Source organism: Canis aureus, chromosome 8 (genome assembly GCF_053574225.1).
Source record: "Canis aureus isolate CA01 chromosome 8, VMU_Caureus_v.1.0, whole genome shotgun sequence".
Lineage (NCBI taxonomy): Eukaryota > Metazoa > Chordata > Mammalia > Carnivora > Canidae > Canis > Canis aureus.
The window spans coordinates 71,298,695-71,318,730 of record NC_135618.1 but is presented as its reverse complement, the minus strand read 5'-3'; the positions used below and the strand labels follow the sequence as shown (position 1 = coordinate 71,318,730).

Genomic DNA, 20,036 nt, shown 5'->3' with positions numbered 1-20,036 from the left:
CAGCTGCCTTCGGCTCAGGTCATGATTCCCCCGGGGTGCTGGGATCAAGTCCTGCATCAGGCTCTCCGCAGGGAGCCTGCTTCTTCCTCTGCCTGTGTCTCTGCCCCTCTCTCTGTGTGTCTCTCATGAATAAGTAAATCTTAAAAAAAAAACAAAGCATGTGAGATTGAGAATATAGGGAATTTAAAATTAATAACATTCATGGGAATGAGTTCTTGATGGGCGGGAAGAAAACAAAGGGAAGTTTGAGGAACCAGAGCTCGTGGCACATGGGCTCCCTGTTTGTGAGCAGTGATTTTTTTGTTGTTGTTGTGTTACTTTTAATAAAATATGCTTCTGCATTTAGACCAAAAAAAAAAAAAAAAAAACCTTAAATAGTGTACTTTCTACTTAAAAGCATAGGGTGCTACCAGTTGAAACAGGTTTAAATGCTAAGAAATCCAGAGTAATTATTAACTCCTTAGATGTTGCCATTATCTAGATCAGGCATTTAGTCTGGGATCCACGAATACACTCTAAAGTTGTATGAATAATTTTTGTATGTTGCTTCTGGAGAAAGGGTTCACAGATTTCATTTAAGTTTTTAAGAATTGCTAGCACTGTATATTAACAAAATTAGTTACATAGCATAAATGTCTAATTACAGAGTATGGATTATTAAGTCTGGGTATCAAGAGAATTTTGTATTGATGTGGCCAAAACATTAGCTAACATTCATCTTTGTTTCTTCAGGGATGTAGTGTCTGTGGACAGAAATGAATATGTAGCTTTACCTGGCTCGCTGGGCAAAGGGCCTATATGATGCTTAAATATTGCTTCTTTAAATTAGTTTTTAAAATTAATTTTGCTGTTATTCTTAAATTCTAGTACATGACTCTTAACCCTTCTACTAAGAGGAAGAATACTGGATCCCCAGATAGGAAGCCCTCAAAAAAATCTAAGACAGACAACTCTTCTCTGAATTCACCACTAAATCCCAAGTTATGGTGTCATGTACACTTGAAGAAATCGTTGAATGGCTCGCCACTCAAAGTGAAGAACTCCAAGAATTCCAGATCTCCAGAAGAACATTTAGAAGAAGTGATGAAGATGATGTCACCCAATAAGCTGCATGCTAACTTTCACATTCCTAAGAAGGGCCCACCTGCCAAGAAATCGGGGAAGCACAGTGATAAACCTTTGAAAGCAAAGGGCAGAAGTAAAGGCATCCTTAATGGACAGAAATCTACAGGTAATTCCAAATCTCCCAAAAAGGGTTTGAAGACTCCTAAAACCAAAATGAAGCAGATGACTTTGTTGGATATGGCCAAAGGCACTCAGAAGATGACACGAGCCCCACGGAACTCTGGGGGTACAGCCAGGTCCTCTAGTAAACCACATAAACATTTGCCTCCTGCTGCCCTACACCTTATTGCCTACTACAAAGAAAACAAAGACAGGGAGGATAAGAAGAGTGCCCTGTCCTGTGTTATCTCCAAAACGGCTCGTCTTCTCTCTAGTGAAGATAGAGCTCGCCTCCCAGAAGAGCTGCGAAGTATTGTTCAAAAACGCTTTGAGCTTCTAGAGCACAAAAAACGGTGGGCCTCTATGTCTGAAGAGCAGCGCAAAGAATATTTGAAAAAGAAACGAGAGGAGCTGAAAGAAAAGTTGAAGGAGAAAGCCAAGGAGCGGAGAGAGAAAGAAATGCTTGAGAAACTAGAAAAACAGAAGAGGTACGAGGACCAAGAATTAACTGGCAAAAGCCTTCCAGCATTTAGATTGGTGGATACCCCTGAGGGGCTGCCCAACACGCTCTTTGGGGATGTGGCCATGGTGGTGGAGTTCTTGAGCTGTTACTCGGGACTACTCTTACCAGATGCTCAGTATCCCATTACTGCTGTGTCCCTCATGGAAGCCTTGAGTGCAGAAAAAGGCGGCTTTTTATACCTGAATAGAGTGTTGGTCATCCTCTTACAGACCTTATTACAGGACGAAATAGCAGAAGACTATGGTGAATTGGGAATGAAGCTGTCAGAAATCCCGCTGACTCTCCATTCTGTTTCAGAGCTGGTGCGGCTCTGCTTGCGCAGATCTGATGTTCAGGAAGAAAGTGAGGGCTCTGACACAGATGACAATAAAGATTCAGCACCATTTGAGGACAATGAAGTACAAGATGAGTTCCTAGAGAAGTTAGAGACTTCGGAGTTTTTTGAACTAACATCAGAAGAGAAGCTCCAGATCTTGACAGCACTTTGCCACCGCATCCTCATGACGTACTCCGTGCAGGACCACATGGAAACCAGACAGCAGATGTCTGCAGAGCTATGGAAAGAACGGCTTGCTGTACTGAAGGAAGAGAATGATAAGAAGAGAGCAGAGAAACAGAAAAGGAAAGAAATGGAAGCCAGAAACAAGGAAAATGGAAAAGAGGAGAATGGGCTAGGCAAACCTGATAGGAAAAAAGAGGTGGTGAAGTTTGAGCCCCAAGTAGACCTGGGAGCCGAAGATATGATCAGTGCCGTGAAGAGCAGGCGGCTGCTCGCCATCCAGGCCAAGAAGGAACGTGAAATCCAGGAGAGAGAGATGAAAGGTAAAATCTTGTGTTGAGAGCAGAAAAGAAACCCTTTAGAAGATAGTAGAAGGAAGGAAATTGCCGAGCTAATGGTAGAGGCTCTATTTGTCATAACTCTTCTATGTTATTTCTGTGTGCGGTAGGCTAGACCCCACTGGGTATGTACCTATTACTCCAGTGGGAGTGTGCAGCCTGCCCTTCTGCAAATGATGGTTTAACTTGGATTAATGTGACAGGGGCATCTTCGCTGCATCTAGTGAAGGACCAAATTCACAAATAGATACAGTGGAAAGCACATAGGACTTGAGAATTGCTGGTCTGGTTTCAAACCCTACCTCTGACTTAACTGTATTACTTTGGGCAAGTTACTTATCCATGCCTCACTATTCTCCTGTGCTTGTTGTTAAGAATGTTTTATTTTTTTTTTATTTTTATTTATTTATTTTTTAAGAATGTTTTAACAATTGAATGACAAGGTATTTGAAGCCCTCAGCAGTTGCCAACTCATATTAATCTTTCCTTTATCATAGATGTAAGAATATAAAATTTGGGGGCTTTGATAGCACCATCAAATCTGAACATTTTTTAAAAAAGATTTATTTATTTAAGGGAGAGTATAAAGGGGAGGGGTAGTGGGAGAGGGAGAGAGAAACTCAGACTCCATGCTGAGTGCAGAGCTGTGTGGGGGCTTCATCTCAAAACCCTGAGATCATAACTTGAGCCAAAACCAAGGGTTGGATGCTTGACCGACTGATTGTACCACCCAGGTGCCCCAAATCTGAACATTTTTAGACAGCTTTAATAGTTCATATATGTACAACTTGTCTATTTATAACATATAACACCTTGTTTTTTTTAATATATTCACAGATGTGTGTAACTTTTGTTACAATTTTAGAACATATTCATCTCAAAAGGAAACCCTCGACTCTAGCTGTCACCACCCTGTCCATCCAGATTTACTTGTTCAGACATATCATATGAATGGAATCATAGAGTAAATGTGTGGTCTTTTGTGTCTGGCTTCTTTGATGAAGCATAGTGTTTTCAGGGTTCATCCATGTTGTAGCATGTGTCAGTACTTCATTTCCTTTATGCCCGAATAATACTCCATTGTTTTAGTCTGTCACGTTTTGTTTATCCATTCATTAGTTGGTGGACACTTAGTTGGTTTCCACCTTTTGGGTACTATGCCTAATGCTGCTGTAAGCATTGGTATGTAAGATTTTGTGTGGACATTCTCATTTTTCTTGGGTATATACTGGAATGGAATTGCTGGGTCACATGATAGCTGTCCTTTAACTGTTTGGGGGAACTACCACACTTTTTCCAAAGTGGCTGCACAATTTTACATATGTGTACTGGTAGTGTGTGAGAATTCTGATTTCTCCACTTGTCTGTATCCCCAACAAAACTTGTTAAACGACTCCTTGATTCTAGTGGTTCTGAATTGGTAGGTCATTGTGGTTTTGATACACATCCTCATAATTAATGATGTCAGGCATCTTCATATGTCTGTTGGTCATATCTCCTTTGGAGGAATAGTCTGATCTTTTGCCCATTTCAAATTGGTTTGCCTTTTTATTATTGAGTTGTAAGAGATCTTTATGTATTCTAGACATAAGTCCCTTGTCAGATAAACGATCTGCAGATATTTTCGCTCATTTTGTGTGTTGTCTCTTTACTTTCTTGATAGTATCCTTTGAAGCACAAAGTCTAAAAATTTTGATGAAGTCCAGTTTGTGTATTTTTTTCTTTGGTTTTGCTTGAGGTTTTGGTGTCATACCTAAGAATCTATTGCCATATCCAAGGTCTTTAGCTCTTATATTTAGGTCTTTGATTCATTTTGAGTTAATTTTTGTATATGGTATGAGAGTATGGATCCAACCTTACTCTTTTGTATGTGGCTGTTCAGTGATGTTGCAGCATCATTTATTCAAATAACTGTTCTTTCTCCATGGAATGATCTTGGCACCCTTATCAAAAATGATTGGCTATAGCCGCACTGGTTTGTTTTTGGACTCAGTTCTCCTGTATTGATCTATATGTCTGTCCTTATACCATACCAATGTCTTGATTACTGTTGCTTTGTAGTAAGTTTGAAGTGGGGAAGTGTGAATTTTTCTAATTTACTCTTTTTCAAAATAGGTTTGTATGTTCTGGGGTCCCTCATGATTCTATGGTAATTTTAGAATCAGCTTGTTAATTTCTACAAAGAAGGTGGCTGAGATCGAGCCCTGCATCAGGTTCCCTGCTCCAGGGGGAGCCTGTTTCTCCCTCTGCTTCTCTCTCATGAATATATAAATAAAATCGTTAAAAAAAAAATTTTAGCATTGTAAATGGTAGTGCTCTATACTTTGAGTTTCAAAATTTGTTACAGTTATAGAAAAACTAAAAAGGCAAGATTACATGGCTGTTTTTGTTATTGAGAGAAATTTCTGTCTGAATGAAATAAACCCATATAATGAATGATCAGAAATAAGTTGATTAAAACTTTTTTTAAAAAAAGTTTATTTATTTTAGAGCCTACAAGCTTGGGCAGGGGCAGAGGGAGAGAGATAATCTCAAGTGTGGAGAATCGACATGGGGCTTCATCTCATGACCCTGAGATCATGACCTCATCTGAAACCAAGAGTCAGACACTTAACCAACTAAGCCACCCAGGTGCCCCAAAACGTTTTTTTTCATCATTAACATTAGTAACTTGCTGAATAACCCCCTAAATGGTGTTCAGTATGCATTGATTGCTATTATGCACAAGTGCTTGCCTGCCTTTGCTTTCTTAGGTCTTTTTTTTTTTTTTTTTTTTGTCACTGAGGCTAATTAATTAATAAGCTGAATTATGATAAAATTTCTCAGGACTGAAGTAGGTTTCATTTTGAAATAGCTATTCCGGTTTTATTCATTCTGATCATTTTGAGGATCAAATAATTCCACTTAAGGTTTTTTGTTGTTTTGGATTTTATTGATTTATTTGAGAGAGCAGAGTGAGAGTGAGGGTAGGAGCTGTCCATCCCAGGACCCTGGGATCATGACCTGAGCTAGGGCAGACACTTAACTGCCTGAGTCACCCTGGTACCCCTTAAAGACTGTTTTAATGTTTCATTTTAAACTATTAATAAAATTAATCTAATTACTAAAGTTAAATTTTGGAGAGAAAAGAATTTTCACTGAGTTGATGGCTGCAGTATGACCAGAATTCAAAGGACATAGGAAAACCAGATAGAAATTTCTACCTTATAGGAGTGCCTGGGTGGTCGCAGTCGGTTGAGCAGCCAGCTCTTGGTTTTGGCTCAGGTCGTGATCTTGGGTAGTGATCGAATTTGCTTCAGATTCTCTTTCTTCCTCTCCCTCTAGCTCACACTCTGTCAAATAAATAAAATCTTTTTTAAAACTTTCTTACAACAGATCAGAATTAGGAGAAGGAAGCTAAGGTTTGATAGAAATCTCCCTTTATATTTTCTGTTCCGTATCTTATTTAATTTATAAGAATAGGAATTATTAGGAAAAAAATCTAGTTGATTCTTTTGATCTTTACTAGTGAAACTAGAACGTGAAGCTGAAGAAGAACGAATACGAAAGCATAAAGCAGCTGCTGAGAAGGCTTTCCAGGAAGGAATTGCCAAGGCAAAGCTAGTCATGCGTAGGACTCCTATTGGTACAGATAGAAACCATAACAGGTAAGTTATTAGATTTATTTTTTTGTCATGTTTTAGGGTTATTATATTGTTCCTAGTTATGAAACTCTAAAGTATTTAGAATAGAAAAACTTCCCTGTTTATGGATTTTGGAAACAATTGCTTATCACATATTTATTGAATGTTTTCTCTGCCCACATGTTAGAGTTAAAAGTTAAATAAGATATGATCCTGTTCTTTTTTTTTTTTTTTTTTTTACATTTTATTTATTTATTTGAGAGAGAGCAGGAGCCTGAGCAGGGCTAGAGGGAGAAACAGGTTCTCCACTGAGCGGGGAACCTGATGAGGGACTTGATCTCAGATCTTCAGGATCTGAAGGCAGATGCTTAACCAACTGAGTCACCACTGAGCCATCATATGGCCCAGTTCTGGAAGATACCATAAATATGAGCTTAAATTATTATGATAGGTGAAACGCAATCCAAATAGAGGTCATTAGAAATGGTAATATGTTTTACATGTGTACATTGTGTGGGACCTAGAGTAGAGAAATATTAGAAGTTATAAAAATTGGGACGCCTGGGTGGCTCAGCGGTTGAGCATCTGCCTTCGGCTCAGGGCGTGATCCCAGAGTCCTGGGATGGAGTCCCACATCAGGCTCCCTGCAAGGAACCTTCTTCTCCCTCTGCCTGGGTCTCTGCTTCCTCTCTTTCTGTGTATCTCTCTTAAATAAATAAAATCTTTAAAAAAAATTTTTTTTAAATTAAAGCTATAAAGCAAATCTCAAATTTAAAAAATGTTGGTATTCTGTGCCTTACTTTATCATTTGTATCTGTCTGAATGTTCAGTGATACTCTGTATCAATTCCTCTAACACTGAAGTCATCCTGTGCTTATGATTTGTCATTAGTTTATTAATATATGGTTGTGATTTCTAGATACTGGCTCTTCTCAGATGAAGTTCCAGGATTATTCATTGAAAAAGGCTGGGTTCATGATAGCATCGACTACCGATTCAATCACCGCAAAGACCGTGCAGACTCTCCTGATGAAGATTACTGTCCCCGTAGTATGTATTCTGTCAGTTCTTTTACGCTTTCTAGTAGGGTCATTATTAAGGACTGTCTCTCCTTGGTCACTTTTTCCATTTGCAGAGTTTCTTTATTGTCTTCTTAGGTAGATGTATTTGATGGGGGCGGGAGAATGTGAGATGCATGGATCTAGGAGGGAAACTAGCATTTGATTATCAGCTTTGTTTCAGGTATAGTGTGAAAAGATAAAGAGCTTGAATATTAGAATAGCTAGGTATTAGATTTTATATGAGTAGTCCTCAAACTTTGTTCCTTGGAAGTGTCTCGGTAGGTGCCTTAGTGGCTGGAATTGAGGTAAAGGGCTAAGAAGATAGTTACGGGTCTTCTTCCTCTGCTTTCAGAGTTTATTTATTCAGTTTGAGTAGAGCATCTCATGTGTGCCACCTAGTTTTTCATGTTTTGTGGTACAAGATAGCAAATAAGACAGATAAGGTCCTGAATGCCATTTAACTGAAATTCTAGTGAGGGGGAAACACAGCAAATAACTAATTAAAAATAAGTGAGAAAGGGTCATAAAGGGTCACTGATGTTCTTTTTCTTGATCTGGATTCTGGTTACATGGGTATGTTCAGTTTATAAATAAATACACAAGTATATTTTGATAGATGTGTATATATATTTTTTCTTGAGCCACATATATATTGAACATACATTATGTGTAAATTTGCAATATTCATATGTATAATATCTCAAGAAAAAAATTTTTAATAAAAAAGGTCAGGTTAGGTCAGGTTTCCTCAACCTCAGCATTATTGACATTTTGGGTCAGATAATGCCTTTTTTTTTTTTTTTTTAAGGGTTGGAGGAGGGGCAGAGGGTGATAGAGCCCAAGCAGGCTCCATGCCCTGTGCAGAACCTGATGCAGGACTCAGTCCCACGTCCCTGGGGTCATGACTTGAACCAAAATCAAGAGTTAGGGACGCCTGGTTGGCTCAGCGGTTGAGCGGCTGCCTTCAGCCCCAGGGTGTGATCCTGGAGTCCCAGGATCGAGGTCTGCATCAGGCTCCCTGAATGGAGCCCGCTTCTCCCTCTGCCTGTGTCTCTGCCTGTCTCTCTCTCTCTGAATGAATAAATGAATCTCTAAAAATAAATAAATAAATAAATAAATAAAATCTTAAAAAAAAAAATCAAGAGGTGGACACTTAAGTAACTGAGCCACCCAGGCACCCCTGGGTAATTTTTTATAGTTGGAGGTTGTCCTGTTCATTGTAGGATATTCAGCAGCAGCCATGGCCTCACCAGACTAGATGCTAATAGTGACAACCAGCTATGTCTCCAGACATTGCCACATGTCCCCTAGGAGACAGCCTGGTTGGTTCCCTGTGGAGAACCACTGGTTAAATGATCTGCAAGTTTCTTTCTAGCTCTACTTACCATGACTTAATGAAATTTGCTTCTCAAATATTAGATCATTATGTTTCTTTTTTTTTTTTTTTTTTTTAAGATTTTATTTACTCATTCATGAGAGACACAGAGAGAGGGGCAGAGACACAGGCAGAGGGAGAAGCAGGCTCCATGCAGGGAGCCCAATGCAGAACTCGATCCCGGGACTCCAGGATCAGGCCCTGGGTGGAAGGCAGGCATTAAACCGCTGAGCCACCCAGGGATCCCTAGATCATTATGTTTCTTTAAGAAAATTTTTAGGGGGGATCCCTGGGTGGCTCAGCGGTTTAATGCCTGCCTTCCACCCAGGGCCTGATCCTGGAGTCCCGGGATCGAGTTCTGCATTGGGCTCCCTGCATGGAGCCTGCTTCTCCCTCTGCCTGTGTCTCTGCCCCTCTCTCTGTGTCTTCAATTAAGTGTTAGACTGAAGCACTTTAGTAGAAAAATCTAGTTTTAGTAGACTTTATAAATATCCACAGGAGGGCAGTTCTGTTTGAGAGCAGTAAATGTACAGTTAGGATCTTCAGACTGGGGGAGAGTTTCCAGCAGGAGAGACTGAATTTATAATGTTACTCAGAAATTTAATGGGTATCCTTAGAAATCAGGTCTCCATGATTCTAGCTCCCAAGAGAAGATGGGCATTCCATCCCTTCACTTCTGGTGCATGTTGTTGCTTCATGTACTCTCATTCCCACGTGGCAAGGTCTCTTCAAAATCACTTGACTCAGAAGACTAACAGGGTGATGTGTTTGTAGTGTGGGGAAAGTGACAGGCTAAAGGGTAAAGAATGGGAGCAGGGGACAGAACCAATTATAGTGTTAGATGAGGCCTCAGAGATTGGCTTAAGATCTGTATTCATGTCCTGTTAGTATATAGGAGCTGGCTTAGAAAAAAGTTCATCGTGTTGACACTTGAAGCCTCTAGGGGTAAGTTTATAGTAGTTTGTAGGTTTCAGTTGTCCCTGCTTCATTACAGATGCCTCTGTGCTAAGCCTTAACATACAAGGAGTAAATGAGTTATTTGTTTTGATAGAGTTATTCAGTCATCCCCCTTATTCTAAGTTGCCATACTCTAAACTTTGAACTGTGCAACTGTTAGCTGAGTAGAGAGCAAGAGTGTCAATGTGCTATGTATAAGCTATTTAAGAGAAATTACCACCTGTTATACGTTGGGTGTATTTAATAGGCAGCACCTGTGTTATTGGATTTGGCGCCGTGTCTTGCTTAGGTTTGAAACAGGAAATTGTTTACTGTTTGTTTGTTTATTTATTTATTTATTTTTTAGGTAAGAAAGCAAACCTAGGCAAAAACACAAGCATGAGCACACAACCTGGACCAGCAACAGAAGTAGCTGTAGAGACCACCATACCCAAACAAGGCCAGAATCTATGGTAATGTGAGCATTCATCTGGCTGCTCTTTCTTTTTTCCTTTTCGTGTTAAGAAAATATTTAATATAATGATACCAGTGATTATCTGTTAAGATAATGTATGTATGACTTTGATTTCTTAGATATGTAAATTCATTGCTTTAAAATTAAAAGCAGCCCCCCCTTTTTTTTTTTTTTTTTTTTGCTAAGAATGTATTTATACTAAACTTTGGAATTTTATTTCCCTGTTATAATGTAACTTTGTATATGTTCTGGGATAGATGTTACATTGCATCAGAAGTGCTTTTTAGCCTGGGAATAGATTTAGGATTTTCATCTTCATTAATTAAAGAATAAAAATTGAGGGATCCCTGGGTGGCGCAGCGGTTTAGCGCCTGCCTTTGGCCCAGGGCGCGATCCTGGAGACCCGGGATCGAATCCCACGTCGGGCTCCCGGTGCATGGAGCCTGCTTCTCCCTCTGCCTGTGTCTCTGCCTCTCTCTCTCTCTCTGTGGTGTGACTATCATAAATAAATAAAAATTAAAAAAAAAAAAAAATAAAGAATAAAAATTGTATACATAGCCATTGATCTGCTTTTGCGTCAATTCCCTTTTAGGCAGGAAACTAGGTTTTGAGAGGGTCTCTTTTACTTTGTGATTACATTAACTGTTTTGCCTATGATTGATTTTGGTTTAATGACCTTTTATTTTTATTATTTTTTTAAGATTTTGTTTATTTATTCATGAGAGACACACAGAGAGAGAGAGAGGCAGAGACACAGGCAGAGGGAGAAGCAGGCTCCATGCAGGGAGCCCGATGTGGGACTCGATCCCGGATTTCCGGGATCAGGCCCTGGGCTGAAGGCGGTGTTAAACTACTGAGCCACCCGGGCTACCCTATTTTTTATTTTTGTTTTTTTTTTTTTAAATGTTTATTTATTTATGATAGTCACAGAGAGAGAGAGAGAGAGAGGGGCAGAGACATAGGCAGAGGGAGAAGCAGGCTCCATGCACCGGGAGCCCGACGTGGGATTCGATCCCGGGTCTCCAGGATCGCGCCCTGGGCCAAAGGCAGGCGCTAAACCGCTGCGCCACCCAGGGATCCCCCTATTTTTTATTTTTGGATACAAGTTTACTCTTTTAAGGTGTATGGACAAGTGTGTCTATTAACTTTATAAAATTTGTCTTGTATTTTAGTAGGAAACATCGGCTCTGTTATTCTAGGATAAAGTTAACATTAGGCCTCATGGAAATAGTAAATTATTTGTTTTGTTTGTGAGCCAAGTTTGGAATTCTGTTCTCCCAACTCCCACCAACAATCCCAGATCCCTTTCTTAGTTTTTGTTTTTCAGAGTTACTGATTCTGTGTTGCTCCTTGCAGGTTTTTATGTGATAGTCAGAAGGAACTGGATGAGTTACTAAACTGCCTTCACCCTCAGGGAATAAGAGAAAGTCAACTTAAAGAGAGGCTTGAGAAAAGGTAAGAATTTTCATCTTTTCATCTTGGTCTTCATAGCTTCTCTTCAGCATTAGATATTATAAATATCTTAAGGGTTATTTGTTTATCCATAAAAGCAATAAAAATAAATTTTAAGAAAGTGTCTATCACCCTTTTATGCCCTTTTATGTTCTTACTGTTTGGTGTTTTCTTGACTCATGCTTATTTGGAAGAAGCATGCTTTTAAGCCCCACATATATGCAGTATAGCAGCTATTATTCATTGATTAATGTTTGTCGTGCAATGAACCAAGATCTTCATGTAATTAGGCAGCCTTGCAAGGGCAGTTCTTTTTTTTTTTTTTTTTTGCAAGGGCAATTCTACAGCAGTTGTTATTGAGAAGTATTCTGTCAGTATTCAAAATAGCCAAAAGAAAAAAAAAAAAAAGAAAACCTAAATGTCCATCAGCTGATGGATAAACAAAATGTGGCATATGCATAAATTCAACCGCAAAAAGGAACAAAGTACTGGTACTTACTAAAACAGAGCTGAAACTAAAAAAACAGGCTGAGTCAAAGCTGCTAGACAAAAGGCCCATATTGTATGATTACGTTTCTTTTAGTTCTAATTATTTGAGAGAAATTGCAGAGAGAGTGCATGTACACGCAGGCAGCAGGTAGGGGAGGAACAGAAGTAGTAGAAGCAGACTCCCCGCTGAGCAGGGAGCTCGCATGAAGCTCGATCCAGGACCCCGAGATCATGACCTGAGCTAAAGACAGATGCACAATCAACTGAGCCATCCAGGCGACCTCGATCCATGATTTTTATAACTGAACTCAACCGTTTTTCTTTATATATACTATTCTGGGAGTTTGTATAATCTTTGTGATTCTACTTTATCTCTTCTCTTAGTGATGGTTATTTGGGTTTCCTTTGGGGTAGTCAAGGGAATAGGATAATGTATTACAGACCATTTGAAGTTCACATTTATAAAACAAATATATATGCTCTTTACAATAGGGGAAGAAGGATATAAATTACAGGGTGTGCACTCAGTCATTCATCTCAATAAAGGGAATTTAAAAACAAAATGATACTAGGCCAATTGGAAACAGAAGTAAAGTTTTTTGTTCTATCCATTGAACATTTATGAAAGTTAATCATGTATTTAGCCACAAAAGCAATCTCAACAGATTTTAAAAGTAGAGTTTCAAGATACATTTTCTGATCAAATTGCAATAAAATTAGAAACAGATTCCTTAAAGATTTCCAAAAAGACCTTTACTGACAGTTAAATATATTCTTAGATAACACATCAAAGAAGAAAATAAAGGAAATTCTAGAAAGCAAGGAAAGGGAAATCCTTTGTAAGAAAACCAGTGGGACACAATGAAGTTGTATTCAGAGGAAAATAATATTAAAAATGCTTATTATTAAGAACAAAGTGGGAACTTAGTATACCGCAACTGAGATGACCTTGAACTTTAGTTTTCATTTTGTTATAAGTAGCCAACAGTGAAGCTTCTGGTCTAGCCAGAGAAGAGAGTCTATTGCTGGGACCTCATCTTTAGTGTGAGCAAGATCTCCTTGTGTAGGTTTTCAGCTGTGTTTCACATTTTTACTATGTTATGGGGCATTTCAGGCAGGTGATTTAAAGTTGTCTTGGGTTGGTCACATTTCCTGGTAGCTAACATGAGCAAGTAGACATTCTCTCTGGAGGAGCCCAACTTCAGACTAGGCCTCAAAAGAATTTCCATAGATAAAATCCCAAGAAACTCATGGTAAAAAGGTACCAAAAAAAAAAAAAAAAAAGGCAGAGCAGGACCCTTCAGATTATCAAATACCAAATACAAGAAGCGTGTTTTTCAAATTAATCAAAAATAAAAAACATTTGAAAATTAGTACAAGAAACCTGAAACTAAAGAAATCACCAAGGAGAGATGAAGGAGATCTGAGTAAGTCTTCTAGAAATGAGACCTGTCATTCAGAGTTTCTTTATTTCCCATCCCCTCGGCCCCCAACTCTTCTAGGTACCAGGACATCATCCATTCTATTCATCTGGCCCGGAAGCCAAATTTGGGTCTAAAATCTTGTGATGGCAACCAGGAGCTTTTGAACTTCCTTCGTAGTGATCTCATTGAAGTTGCAACAAGGTTACAAAAGGGGGGACTTGGTTATGTAGAAGAAACATCAGAATTTGAAGCTCGGGTAAGAACATAAGCAAACACCATTATGAGATCTGTTACTCGTGGAAACTCAATTTGAAATTATTCCCTGATAATGTTCTTGACTTCCCTAGATGACCCTGGAAATCATGTATAGGTTTGTTTTGAAAGACTTGTGGAGCTAAAGTTTCTCCATGTACATGTGATACTTTTCCTTTGATATCCAGAAAAATCTAATCATTGGCTTAGATTCTTTGTTCAAAAAGTGCCTTTTTTTTAAGATTTTATTTTTTTAAACATTTTATTTATTTGAGAGAGGGGGAGAGCATGGCCAGGGGGTGTGGGGCAGAGGGAGAGGGAGAAGCAGACTAGACACTCTGTTGAGTGGGGAGCCCAATGCTGAGCCTGATCCTAGGATCCTGAGATCATGATCTGAGCCGAAGTCAAACACTTAATCTACTTGAGCCACTTAGGTGCCCCTAAGATTTTATTTTTAAGTAATCTCTGCATCCATTATGGGGCTTGAACTCTACAACCCTGTGATCAAGAGTTGCTTCACTGACTGAGCCAGCCAGGTGCCCCAGAAAGCACTTTTCTATTAAGTTGAATGAAAACTAGTCCTGGAGTCACAATCCTGAATCATGATTTAACATCTGTTATTTAACATTCCTGTGTGCTTGATGCTTGTGCTTTAAGGTCTGAAATGGGTTTGTGTATTCTGGTTTTATCCATCCTTTATACTGATCAGCTAAGTAGGGTTATGCTTAATGTTGGGTAGCACTCATGCTAGTAAATGAGTACATTTCAAGATCCATTTAGAGTCCTGTCACCTACTGTTCAGAAGGACCCTCACATGATATAGATGAACCAATTCAGGAGATGCCATGTTCTACATGAGATAGATTTAGATATCCCAGCTGGAGAGAAGATTGGAAAATACTGTCTGTCAGGAAATACTAAAATGCTTTTCACTGGTTTTAAAAAATAGAAGTCCATATAACTCCAAAGATACTAATACTCGTGGGTCTTTTCAAATTATTCATATGCATTACAGCATGTATGTTAGTTGTGTGGTTTTTGGGCAATTGCATCTTTTTTTTCCCATTTTTTCCTAATTTATAAATACATTCCATTTTTTCAGTTTTTATATCACTTTGAGGTACATAAAATAACCCATGGAGTTGATAAATCATTTACTGTCAGATTTATGTATTTATATTTCTTTGCTATTATAATCATATTTTACATGCATCTTACATACATACATAAGCTTTCTCTTTCTCTTTTTTTATTTTTATTTTTTTTAAAGCAATCTCAGTATGGGGCTCAAACTCCCAATCCTGAGATCCAGAGTCGCATGATCTTAACAACTGAGCAGTCAGGCACCTCAGCCTTTTAAAATCTGCACGGTTCCTTGAGCCAGTATTCTATTTTATCATTTCCACTAAATGTTGTGGTTTTCACACTGGTTTATGGAGCTCAGCTGGATAATGGCTCAGAGCGCCCCCATCTCCTTTTACCAGAGCCATGGTTACTTTTTAAAAGGGGGTAGTGGTTATGAATTTGTGGTACATTACCTGGGAAAAAGGATTTAAACATCTTTATTGTTCTTCATGATCTTTTAAGGAATTATTCAACACTATGTATTCTGCAGTTTCAAATACAATATGTACTTTTTTGTTTATTTGGCAGATATTTATCAATTGCCTACTTTGTGCCAAATCCATGCTCAATACCTTGCTAACACTGGGTTATCATCATTCTTTGTTTCTCTTCATAGTTATAAAATGTTATCTTTTTAATTGACGTGTGTTTTGTGTGACTGAGAAGATAGCGTTCACTCAAGACCATGCTTTGGATCAAAGTGATTTAGCTTCTGTCCTTATCTATAAAATAAATGTGAGGCTTAAATGAGACCAAGTATGGAAAGTATTACCTGACCTATAGTTTATAAGCTAGTAGGTCAGTAAATGTTTACTTTTTTCTCAGTTTTTCTTTGCCTTGAAACTAGTTTGCATATAGTAGGCACTCAATTGCTGAATTAGTGAATGAACTCCCTAACTTCTTTAAGTAGAACAAGGTTCAGTATTTCATGGGCCACATTGCTGGGGAAATGGAGGTGTAGTCAGCTGCTTTTAAATTTTTTTTTTAATTTTTATTTATTTATGATAGTCACAGAGAGAGAGAGAGAGGCAGAGACACAGGCAGAGGGAGAAGCAGGCTCCATGCACCGGGAGCCCGACGTGGGATTCGATCCCGGGTCTCCAGGATCGTGCCCCGGGCCAAAGGCAGGCGCCAAACCGCTGCGCCACCCAGGGATCCCTGACTTTTTTTTTTTTTTTTTTTTTTTTAAAGATTTTATTTATTTATTCATGATAGTCACAGAGAGAGAGAGAGAGGCAGAGACACAGGCAGAGGGAGAAGCAGGCTCCATGCACCGGGAGCCCGATGTGGGATTCGATCCCGCATCTCCAGGATCGCGCCCTGGGCCAAAGGCAGGCGCCAAACCGCTGCGCCACCCAGGGATCCCAGGGATCCCTGCTTTTAAATTGTAAACCATCCACTGAACTGAGGACCAAGGGAAATTGATGTTGTATGACTCAGGTTGATTTGAATTTAGTTGGAGATAGTCTTCTCTCTTCTCTCTTTTCTTTTTTGAGCAGACAACATGCATTATTGAGTAAATAATTTTATTATCACATATGGGGAAGAGTTAGCTTCAGTGAAAGGCCTGGAAAAACTGAGGTTACTTTTGAATAAACTTTCACAGTGACACTGAAACTGTAACTGCCACTGAACATGCTTAAAATTAGCTGCCTTCTCCTTCCCGCCACAACCCTTATTAGCAAATAAGAGTAGTGCACAGAGATGACCAGAGTTGGGTGTGGAGAGGGGAGGATAGTATCCTGTCATCTGGGCCTTTCATTCATGGTGGTGTTTCCTTCGTTTGCTATAGGTGATCTCATTAGAGAAACTGAAGGATTTTGGTGAGTGTGTGATTGCCCTACAAGCAAGTGTCATAAAGAAATTTCTCCAAGGCTTCATGGCTCCCAAGCAAAAGAGAAGAAAACTCCAAAGTGAAGATTCAGCAAAGACGGAAGAGGTGGATGAAGAGAAGAAACTGGCAGAGGAAGCAAAGGTATTTTGTTCATGAAGATGTGGTTTTATGACTGTAGGAGAGTGGATCTGGTTTTAAAATTGTCTAACCCTGTGCTTCACCTCCTTGAAAGCATGGTTCCTTGAGCCAGTATTCTATTTTTATCATTTCCACTAAATGTTGTGGTTTTCACACTGGTTTATGGAGCTCAGCTGGATATTGGCTCAGAGTGCCCCCATCTCCTTTTACCAGAGCCATGATTGCTTTTTAAAAGGGGGGGTAGTGGTTTTCAAATTGTTAAAAATGGTGGCAAAATACACATAAGGAACAATGTAGTATCTTAACCATTTTTATGTTCTGTGTTGTTAAGTACATTCACAGCGTTATGCAACTGTCACTACCATCCATCTCCAGAACCTTCTCTTCCCAGACTGAAATTGTGCCCACTAAAGATTACACTACCTGATTCACTGTCCCCTCAACCTCTGGCAACCCCCATTTTCTTCCTGTGTCTATGGATTCAACAACTACTCTGAGTACTATTACATAGAAGTGGAATCAAAATATTTGTTCTTTTGTGACTGCTTTATTTAACTTAGTATAATGTCTTCTAAGCTCATCTATGTTGTGTTATGTGCCAGGATTTCCCTTTAAGACTAATACCCATTCTGTGTATATACCACATTCTCTGTTCATCCATCAATGAACACTTGGATCACTTCCATCTTTTGGTTGTCGGGGATAATGCTGCTATGGACTGTATGGAGCCTTTAGCAGTGAGTGCCTCTGTATACCCTTGACCAAGAAACAATCCTACTCTGATGGAGAAGATTGTTCTTTTTTTTTTTTTTTTTTTTTTAATAGATTTTATTTATTTATTCAAGAGACAGAGAAAGAGGCAGAGACACGGGCAGAGGGAGAAGCAGGCTCCCAGTGTGGAGCCTGATGTGGGACTTGATCCCAGGACTCCGGGATCACGCTCTGAACTGAAGGCAGACGCTCAACCACTGAGCCACTCAGGCGCCCCGAGAAGGTTGTTCTTTGTGGCCAAGTACACAACTTCCGGTGGGCTGCACAGTGAGGGGGGGAGAGACACCCATCTAGTCAGCCACAACAGCCAGAGCCATCCTGGAGAAAAAACACTTGGGTGACAGGTATCACAGCCACATGGCCCTCACATCCAGTCTGCTGAGAACGCAGGCGTACAACTCTATTCTAGTCCTTACTTTCAGTTTTTTTGTTTTTCGGTTTTTAAAAAGAATTTATTTATTAATTTATTTGAGAGAGAGAGATAACAGGATTGGGGGGTGGGATGCAGAGGAAGTAGAGGGAGAAGCAGGTTCCCCACTGAGCAGGGAGCCCAATACAGGGCTCTATCCCAGGACCTTGAGATCATGACCTGAGCTGAAGGCAGATGCTTAACCAACTGAGCCACCCAGATGCCCTCTTACTCAGTTCTTTTGTCTATATACCTAGAAATAGAATTGCTGCATCATATGGTAATTCTGTTGCACTTTTTCAGAACTGCCATGTCTTCCAGAGCAGCTGCACCATTTTACATGCCCACCAGCAGTGCACAGGGTTCTAATTTTTCTACACCCTTGCCAGTGCCTGTTATGTTCTATTTCTGTGATTGCAGTCATCCTCATGGGAATGGAGTGATAGCTCATGCTTTTGGTTTGCCTTTCCCTAACGATAGTGATGTTGAAGAATGGGACTGTTGGCCATATGTCTGTCTGTCTTTGGGGAAATGTCTCTGAGTTATTTAGCTGTTTTTTAATTGGATTTTGTGTTTTTTTGTCATTGAGTTATATATGTAGTTTCTTTATATGTTCTGGGTATTAATCCTGTGTTAGATGTATGATTTGCAGATATATTCTCTCATCCTGTGAGCTGCCTTTTCATTCTGTCGATGACATCCTTTGATAGACAATTTTTCAAGTTTGATGAAGTTCACCCTACCTGTTTTTTCTTTGGTTGGTTCTGCTTTTGGTGTCACAACCAGGTCATTGCCAAATTCAGCGTCACAAATCCATGTCCTATCCTTCTGTTTTCTTCTATGGTTTTTTTTTTTTTTTAAGAATTTTAGCTTTTACATTTAAACCTTTGATCCATTTTGAGTTAATATTTGTAAACTAAGGGTCTAAGTTCAGTTTTTTGCATGTGGCTATCCAGTTTTCTGGTTTTTAAGTTTTAAAAATAACATGCTCCTTGTAAGTAAACCCAGTGGGAGAGGTAAGTAAAGTAGAAAAGAACTCCCATTCTAGTTTTCCTCCCCAGCAAAGTCACTCTTCGGTAGTTTGGTGTATTTTCTGTATGCATATGAAGATGGTTTTATTGGAATTTTACAGAATGGAATTGTCTGTGTCATACAGTCTGTCTCCCCCCTTTCAGTCCATATAGATCTATGTGATAGTATGTTTTCTTAGTGCCTTGATTCCTTGCTGATGAATGTTATGTTGTCTCTGGTTTGTCTTTAGTAGAATAATTAGCGGCTTCAGTTTTTCTGTTTTGTCTATTAGATTTCTGCTAAGATTACAAAGAAAAGGGCAGTCCGGGTGGCTCAGCGGTTTAGCTCTGCCTTCAGCCCGGAGACCCAGGATCGAGTCCCACGTCGTGCTCCCTGCATGGAGCCTGCTTCTCCCTTGGCCCGTGTCTCTGCCTCTCTTTCTCTCTCTCTATCTCTGTGTCTCTCATGAATAAATAAATAAAATCTTTTTAAAAAAAAGTTTACGAAGAAAAGAATTTGAAACCACTACATTAAGGAGGGGTCCCAGGCATTATCCCATTAGAATACTTTCCCCTGTGTTTGATTTCTCTCTTCCCCTCTCTTACTTCCTTCTTTTCACAACCAGCTGGTAAAGACTTGTCTTGGGCAGTCCTATGGTGAGTCTGGCAGTTGTAGTGATGAGTGGAGTTTGGATGTCCTTGCCCTCCAGGAGTCCTGTTGGAGTTAGGACGGATAGTTTTGGTGGACTGACAGGTCCTGATGAGAGAGGGCAGGACTCAGTCTACCTGTCAGGTACACCTGGGCAAGTAGGGAAAACTCCCAAGGAACAGATGTGTCTGCCGGTTTTGAAGGATAGTAGGAGTTAATCTGATCATGGAAGGGGGCATAGGCTTCGTTAGACTGAGCAGAGATTGACTTTCTGTCATTGACAGCTGCTTCTTATTTTGCCCTCTGAGTTTACTCAGACTGATTTTATTGTCTAAAGCTCCTCAAGTGTTTGTACACTGTTGTCATGTTCCCTGTTTCTTCCCATGGCCAAGGTGATGCATGATGAAATGAGAGTCCTTCTGGGTGGGA

The 20,036-nt window shown here is 39.5% G+C and overlaps 1 protein-coding gene across 1 annotated transcript in view; it reads left to right on the top strand.

Moving 5' to 3' along the window:
- BAZ1B (bromodomain adjacent to zinc finger domain 1B) overlaps positions 1 to 20,036 on the top strand; it is a 68,002-nt gene that overhangs the window by 33,860 nt on the left and 14,106 nt on the right. Inside the window, exons 7-13 of the mRNA XM_077908202.1 lie at positions 868 to 2,569; positions 6,093 to 6,231; positions 7,127 to 7,257; positions 9,947 to 10,052; positions 11,411 to 11,509; positions 13,498 to 13,675; positions 16,589 to 16,771. Of these exons, the coding sequence (XP_077764328.1) occupies positions 868 to 2,569; positions 6,093 to 6,231; positions 7,127 to 7,257; positions 9,947 to 10,052; positions 11,411 to 11,509; positions 13,498 to 13,675; positions 16,589 to 16,771 (2,538 nt within the window). The remainder of the gene's footprint in view (positions 1 to 867; positions 2,570 to 6,092; positions 6,232 to 7,126; positions 7,258 to 9,946; positions 10,053 to 11,410; positions 11,510 to 13,497; positions 13,676 to 16,588; positions 16,772 to 20,036) is intronic.